The sequence below is a fragment of the Frankliniella occidentalis genome, unplaced genomic scaffold, assembly GCF_000697945.3.
Source record: "Frankliniella occidentalis isolate FOCC.00 unplaced genomic scaffold, Focc_3.1 Scaffold15, whole genome shotgun sequence".
In the NCBI taxonomy this organism is placed as follows: Eukaryota; Metazoa; Arthropoda; class Insecta; order Thysanoptera; family Thripidae; genus Frankliniella; species Frankliniella occidentalis.
The window spans coordinates 1033831-1041373 of record NW_026267145.1 but is presented as its reverse complement, the minus strand read 5'-3'; the positions used below and the strand labels follow the sequence as shown (position 1 = coordinate 1041373).

Sequence of the window (7543 nt, the reverse complement as noted above, 5' to 3'; positions counted from 1 at the left end):
TATCAAATTTGTTTCTTTTTCAAACTTCTAAAATTTATGTACACAGTTAAACATAGTTGGCTGATTTGGAGTAGAGGTTCCTTATTAATGGCAATAATTAACTTTATTTGAACAGTGCTTGTCAAACTGAGCAAAGCTCATAAATTTAAGTACTGCTTTTCCCTTTTATGTAAACCAGGCCCTCTAAATTATTAGCATTGGCTTTAACAATCAAATACCTGACCTCAAATCTAAAATCAACCAAGATTTTTAATGGTTAAAAGAATGCGTTAGCAGAGGACACAGCTGAAGATACATTATACTGTCAAGTGTGATGTTGTGGATAAATGATGAATTTTACAATCTTGCTGATACACCTTGTCTCTTTTTGGTCAATGTCAGTCGCATGAATACTTTCTGTCTCGCCCCACAAACCCCGCAGTGCCAATGTGTAATGCATGTAGAAATCCGTACAAAATGTTACATATTGGTCTCTTAATGTGCGTAGTATGCATTGAATGTGCATCTGACGCATTATAAAAGTTTAGCCTAGGGGTCTGCTTTTGTCTGAATGTCTATCACAGCGGATATTGACAACGCTGCCAGTCTCATTAAGTCGTCATCTGGTCAATAATTCATCATATAGCTACAACATCACAACAAGTTACAACAATAAACTTTGGAAAAATACTCAGTACAAAGAAAGTTTAAGTCCACACATATTATTGAAAACAGCAGTTAAGCTAGCTGCACTGAAAAGTGCAAGATAGCACATAGAGAAAAGCATTAAAATATTTGCTTACAGTTTAAAGAAAGAGTCACTTTTCCCAGGATTGAATGGTTCTACAAAAATAATTAACCAGCCAACAATTTCTATTGCAAGTGAGTCGTCTTGCAGAGCAGTTTCCAGACCATAAAAAGGTACCCTTGAAATTTCATGTGCAGAAAATAAATTAATTTTACGATCATGTCCCTTGAATTATTCCTTGAGAAACACAATGAAGTTAAAAATACACAATATACAAAGCTCATTCACAGCGCTCAATAGACATCTAGGTCCAAACAATAACATGCAGTTAATTACAAAATACTATGATTTTATATTACATAAGTGTCTGGTCAAACAGTTGCACAGAAAATACATCTAATATGCATCCAAAATTTGAGACAAGGGCATAAAGAGAAATTACTCACAAAGAGGTGATGAATTTTAGAAAAAGTGAGAAAGTATTGCCTATACGAGAATCACAGCGTTTATCTTTCAATATGACTTGGCCTCTTGCAAGTGTAAGAAGACCAGTCATGCATTTCCTGCAATGAAATACATTACAATAGGGAGGTTTTCACACATATAGACAGACTGTAAACAAATTGCATTGTTTCACATGGCAAGAATGCATGTGCCTAAAAATTAACACAATATTTACATAACAAACATAGATTAATTACAAAATTTACAAATGTTGTTATGTTTAGCATTAATAGCACCATTCTTAAAATGACATTGTAAGATTAGTTTTTGGATTTGGACTGGCGGTTAACCCTCCCTACATCAAAAATATTGAGGAAAGTAAGACGACTTAACACCATTTTCAATTTCAGTTCCACACAAACATTTTTCTTGGAGAACAATAAATAATAAAGGGATGAAAACCATCCGTACGGGCCACACAGACAACCCAAACCCACGATGTGATTTAATTATACCACTACTACAGGACCAGAAATACTAAATTTTGTAATGAAAAAAATTCAAAACAAGTTATTGAAAAAGTATAGCGGAAATTGAGAGAAAGCTAAGATATACTTCTGTGGTTGTAAAAGCATTTAAAAAATCATGTGACTTACAAAAAAATACTCTTTAACTAATGGTTTAGTGACTAATTAGCTGCCAATTTTAGAATGCTGGAAACTACTTTAGTATAGCAATTTAAGGCACACACAACATTGTCTTAGATATACTTTTATAAATAATCCTAAGAACAGAAAAGCAACATATATTATATTGGCTCTTTTAAAAAATGGAAGTCTTCAGAATAACCATGGAGAAAGTAAGGAAGGCTTCTGCTCCAGGTAAATACCATGCATAAATTACGTCAGTGTCTCCCAGCAGAAAATTGGTAAAAGACTGAGACAAAGAGTGAGAAATTTAGGAGTGGTAACATACACAATTAAATTGCAGCAATATTAAGTTTCAGTTACATTCTTTCTCAACAGTATGAAAGGAAAACAAAGATTAAAAAAGACTAACAAATATTTCCTTCAAGAGCAAGCAATTGGAGGGTTTTGAATGACTAGACCCAACCTCCTGTGAGCTTATGGAATAAATCTTCATTTAGAGTCTGATTGGCTTCTTTAGATCGCATTGAAAGGAAAATATAGCCACCAATAAATTCATGAATGACTTTGCAGTCAGCTGACAAACAACTAAATATAATATTGCCCTCTTCAAATTGGACCATCATATGCTTGACCTCCCAATTTACATTCCATGCCTGTAAAGAGTAAAAGTAGAATCATTTATTTTTTGATATCCGTTTAAAAATCCATGTCCATTAGATGTTACTATGCATGAAAAACGAGGTTGGTACCTTTATGGTGTTATACCGCCAGGTCTGAATGTGGTCACCAGTGTTTATATCCATTCTCATCAGACGATTACTGGCTACTCCTAAGAGCTCCTCCTTTTTGTGTCCCATCATCTTAATTATAAATAGGGAAATGCCATGCTCAGGTAACGATTGCCAAGCTTTAATGTAATTCATTTTGGCATCAATAAGGGGCAGGTCCTTAACATTTGCATGTGCTTCAAGAATCCTCTGAACAAGCTATGAAAAAGAAAAAAATCATTGCAATTAGTGGTAACAAATGTAAAAGTGCTAAAGTTCATTCAAGGAACAGATGTATCTCACTTTTCCCTTCAGTTTCCTCACAAATCGTGGCGCCACATAGTCTTCAGGATTAATGTCTAGTGATTGAGGGTTTATTACAGGGGCTGGAGCAGGATGCTGAAGTTGCAGAAATGCTAGGATTGATCTCACTTCAGCATCATAAGAGCTGTCAGCCAGAGATCTCCCTTTGGCGGCTAGTCGACAAGCAGCCATCCACTTAGCATACTGTTCTTCCTATAAAAAAAGAATAATATTTCTGTTATAAAGAAATACAAAAACAACAAAGAAAGTACTTTTGGACAAGGCCACAACAAAAACACTTACCGTATCACAACGGATCTTCATCTCTGACATTCCCTCTGCACTTGGAACCTCAAGCTTTATGTCATATTTTCTTTGTTGGAGATTTACTTCAGGTGTAACTTCACACCCGCGTAGATTTATTGTGTACTGGGGAGCAGCCCCAGCTTTTGCTTCTTCTTGACTTTTATAAAGGCTTAAGTGAAGGTCTCGACATGCAAACCAGTATCGCTTATAAGCCCGCAGTGTAAATCGTTTCGGCCTAAATGATACAAAATACATCAATATATTTTTACAAAACATATAAATCCCAGATTAAAAATCTGCTGTTTTAAAAGAACCTTACTTTAGAAAACGCAGGTAGTTAAAGAGCTCTGGTACATGAGTGATGTCACCCCCATTGCTTATATGAGTTCCTTCCAGAGTAACTTGAAGATCTAATAAGGCAGCATCAATATCATCTTCAGCAGTGCCATTTGTATTTTCCGACTGTGGTTGTGGTACTCCAGCTTGTAAGTTGACTTGCACCTAACACAGAGAATGTTGAATTAATATTTTGCATGTTATACTTTTAGAACCAACAAGCCAGATCCTTTTAATTGATTTTCAATATATGTACCTGAAGTGCAGCAAACATTAGGGACTCCTCCTCAGTGCAATCTATTTCTTCATTCAACAGCTGCCACTTGGCCTGCTCATAGATTTGATTGATGCGTACTGCGTCAATAGTAGGATTAAGATCATAAAATGAATAGAATTTGAAGCGAAGGCACAATGTATCGTATTCCCGTACACCTTGCTCCATAATAGACAAGGATGAATCAAGCCACCTGAAGAAATAAAAATTCAACCATCAATTGACGATTCCAAAAGATATAATGATGAAGAAAAAGTTTAAATCACAGTGTACAGCACTTACGCAACGTTCATGCGCGCGCGCTCGACCAGGGACTTGGGGCGGACAAGGCGCGACCGCGCTTCTTGGCTGGGCGTGACAGGGCTCTGCGCGAGGGAGGCGTCCAGGCTGCCGTTGAGCGACTCCAGGGTAATGTTGTGATGGGCGTTGAGGGGGGCGTAGGTCCCATTCAGGTCCGTGTGCATGCCCCTCTTCAGCGTGTTCTGATTCTGTCAAACAAAACACATGTGTATTTGCCCCAAAAGCACACGGGCAGTAGTGTGGTGCTGCGCGCTGCGTGGACTCACCGTGCCGAGCGGCGAGCTGATGGGGGTGGAGGTGTGCGAGCGGGTGGGGGTGACGGGCGCGCACAGGAAGGGCTTGTCCAGGCTGCCGTTGGAGCCGGCCGGGGAGCCGGTGGCGATGAACGTGTTGGTGTCGGCGGGCGGGTGCGTCTGGCCGTTGATGCGCGCGTCGCCGTTGCGCACCTTCTTGTCCTTGAGGTTGTGCTTGAGGTGCTGCGGCTCCAGCGGCTTGCTCAGCGACAGCTCCTCGGCGTGCCGCACACCTGGACGGGCAGGGACACAGAGCAGAGCGTTAGCGTCATCGACAGGAGGCACACTCACTCCCACGAGCGCGCGCCGGCCTACGGCCGCGGAGGACTCACCCAGCTCCTTGCACAGCTGCCCCACGGCGGTGAAGGTCTTGACGGAGAAGTCGACCTTGGTGTCGAGGTAGCGCAGGTCGGGCAGCTGCACGCGCACCGTCTTGTGCATGGGCGTGAAGTGCAGGCGCGCGTCGGCCTGCACGCCGCACTGGTCCAGCGTGGAGCGCGTGCGCGCCAGCCAGCAGTTGCGCTCGGGCCACCACAGCGCGTGGTCGGACCAGTCCATTGACACCTCTGCGACAGACACAAGGGACACATTCAGACATGAGGTAGGCAATCAGGACGGGAGGCGACCACGGCGGCTTTACGGACTTGCCGCCCGCACTCGCCGCTCTCTCCCTGTACTGGCGGCGCCCCCCGCGGGACTCGCCGCCACTCAGACACAGACTGGAAGGAAATAAAGATAAAAGCGAAGCGCTTGCTCCCCAGGCGAGGGGGCTGCTGCAGGCCGGGCCGGAAGACATCTGCTTCAAGCGCAGGGGGCCCTGGGCGCGTGCCCCGCCCCGCCCCGCCCCGCCCCGCCCCGCCACTCGCGCGAATGCCCGGACAGACCAGACCAGTCCCGCACATGTGCCTCGCGCTGGCTGCACGGTACCCCGGCGGCTGCATACGCCACGGGGTGCAACATCACGGCCTGTTTGTAGCGGGCGAGGCGCGGGGCGGGGACGACATTTACGAACCAGCCTCGGCCGCTCCCCTGCCCTTCAAAGTGGAGGAGCACTCTTTCCGCTGCCCCCGCAGGGGCCCTAGGGACGACACGCTGAGCCGGGGCGCGCCGACCGAGGCCCCCGCGAGAAGGGTTGGGGGGGGGGGCGGCCTTGACTCGTACCCTCCCGAAACCAACGCGCTAGCCCTGCCGGAGCAGGCCGACCCGTCAACCCTTCGGGTATGAGTGCACGACGCTCACTGACTGAGTAACAAGGTAGACGCACGTTAAAACCGTGTGAAGCTGAGCTAAATGTGCGTCTACCTTGGCCTGCGGCGCGCTAAAATTAAAATGTTTTCGCGATTTTGGTTGGCATGCCCACGTCTCACGCCAGGCGCCTCACTTCACGCCGTCTTCCGGGCGGTCTCCCTTGCGCTTCCTGACAGAGCTGAGCATTTAAAGTTAAAGTTTTATTTCAAGTTCAATTTAAGCTCAGCAATGAGGGGACAGTAGTCTGTAGTCTGCCATCATCTTTTCAGCTTGAGGACGCTATTACAGGAAGGTCGCTCGCTTCCGGGCGGGACTGGGACATTGCCCTGGTGCCCCTCCCCTTCCTCCACACCATGTGGGGGGGGGGGGGGGTTACCCCTTGCGGACTGACGCACACTCCTCTCGCACGCACACACAGTAGTTCTACGAAAACAAAACATAGGAGAAATTAAATTTCATTAACTCGGCGCGACGCCCTGCTGTGCCGCTGCTGCCGCTCCCCGATGGAATGATAACGCATTGGAAACGAGACGAGCCGCACGAGATATGGGCGGCAGCGACCGCGTAGCGGGGTGTGGTAATGAAACATGACCCATCAGATCGTAATTGAATTAGGCCAACTGGAACTACCGCCACCACCACGAGGGTCCGGCCGTGCGTTGCTCGGGACCCTCGATCTGGCGCTCGACTCGGCCCGCCTCCGCTGAGTCCTTCGCGAGCTCTCACAGCGCCTGGCAGGTAGGCAACATCTCGCCTGAAGTGCATACGCGTACTGCGGGGCGGCCTACCCCGAGTCTCGCAGGCGCCGAGCTCCCGTGTAAATTTGCCGAAAGCATCGAGAGGAAAACGGACGTATGCTTTCTGCCCGATAACCTCGCGGAGGCGTCGCGGCGGTCGGAACCGTGTCAAGGCCACTGCGCCGCGCCGCGCCCGCGCCCCGGGGTGCCTATCCTGGTCCTGTAGTTGGACCCCCCGGGCCTGGGCCCGGTTCGGCCCGGATCAGGAAACACGCTCGGGCGGGCGAGGCGCGGCATGGCGCTCCGATCAAACAATAGGCAATTCAGCGCTCACGCCTCCGCTGCGCGCCGCCACTGCAGCACAGCAGCTCTCCTACACTTGGCCCGCTCGCTCGGTCAGCAGTATACCGTTCGCACCTCGCGGGGCTCGGCGAGAGAGGCGCGCGTCGCGCGTGGCTGGCTGTTCAGTCCTCCTGCTGCGCAGTGGACCCCAACCGCCCCGATTGTCGAGGTTTAGGCGGCACCGCACACACGCGGCGAGTGGGCTGTGGGGACCCTTTGAGTGACGCAGCACGCGACACGGGAATAAAGAACTAGAGAACGAGAGCACCTCACACCTCACCTAGCTTTCCCTACGCGTCACCCTCTCTCCGCGAAACGACGACGCGCACTATATACGCGGTGCACGGAGTAAACTGGGCAGATTGTGGCTCAAGTGGTCGGGGCGCCGCCGTCGTGCGCACGGCCAGCAGCGGCGGCGGCAACTGCAGGCGCTAACGACGGCCATTCGGACGGCAGGCGCGAGATCACAGGGCGGCCGCGGGGCCCTCAGGACCCTCCTCCCCTCCAGCGGCCGCGAATCAGCGAGCCATTCATTCGGAGGCCCGGTTGGGGGGGGGGGGGTCTCGCGTGCAAGAGGACGAGCAGCACCTGTCGCCCGTCCACAACAGTGAGAGGCGTATGCTGTTGTCGCCCCCGCCCGACGGCACGAATAGATCAACAAGTCAGACGGTCAGCACGTATGGTTGTCAGCCGCGCGCGCCACAAGCCCTGGCGGGCCCCGCCTGGCCTCGCCACCAATCGATGTACAGAAGGCAGAGGCGACTCGCTCGTGGACGTGAGGAGTAGTCAGTCAATTAGCCGTCCGTAAGGGGGGGG

At 48.9% G+C, this 7543-nt stretch overlaps 1 protein-coding gene across 1 annotated transcript in view; it reads right to left on the bottom strand.

The window, feature by feature from the left end:
- The window catches only part of LOC113211517 (unc-112-related protein), an 88682-nt gene continuing 81139 nt past the window's right edge, over nucleotides 1-7543 (bottom strand). Inside the window, exons 2-10 of the mRNA XM_026429910.2 lie at nucleotides 4733-4966; nucleotides 4374-4633; nucleotides 4090-4295; nucleotides 3790-4000; nucleotides 3517-3698; nucleotides 3195-3432; nucleotides 2892-3104; nucleotides 2571-2807; nucleotides 1-2474 (exon numbers count right to left, since the gene is read on the bottom strand). Coding sequence (XP_026285695.1) covers nucleotides 2274-2474; nucleotides 2571-2807; nucleotides 2892-3104; nucleotides 3195-3432; nucleotides 3517-3698; nucleotides 3790-4000; nucleotides 4090-4295; nucleotides 4374-4633; nucleotides 4733-4966 — 1982 coding nt within the window. The 3' untranslated portion in view covers nucleotides 1-2273. The remainder of the gene's footprint in view (nucleotides 2475-2570; nucleotides 2808-2891; nucleotides 3105-3194; nucleotides 3433-3516; nucleotides 3699-3789; nucleotides 4001-4089; nucleotides 4296-4373; nucleotides 4634-4732; nucleotides 4967-7543) is intronic.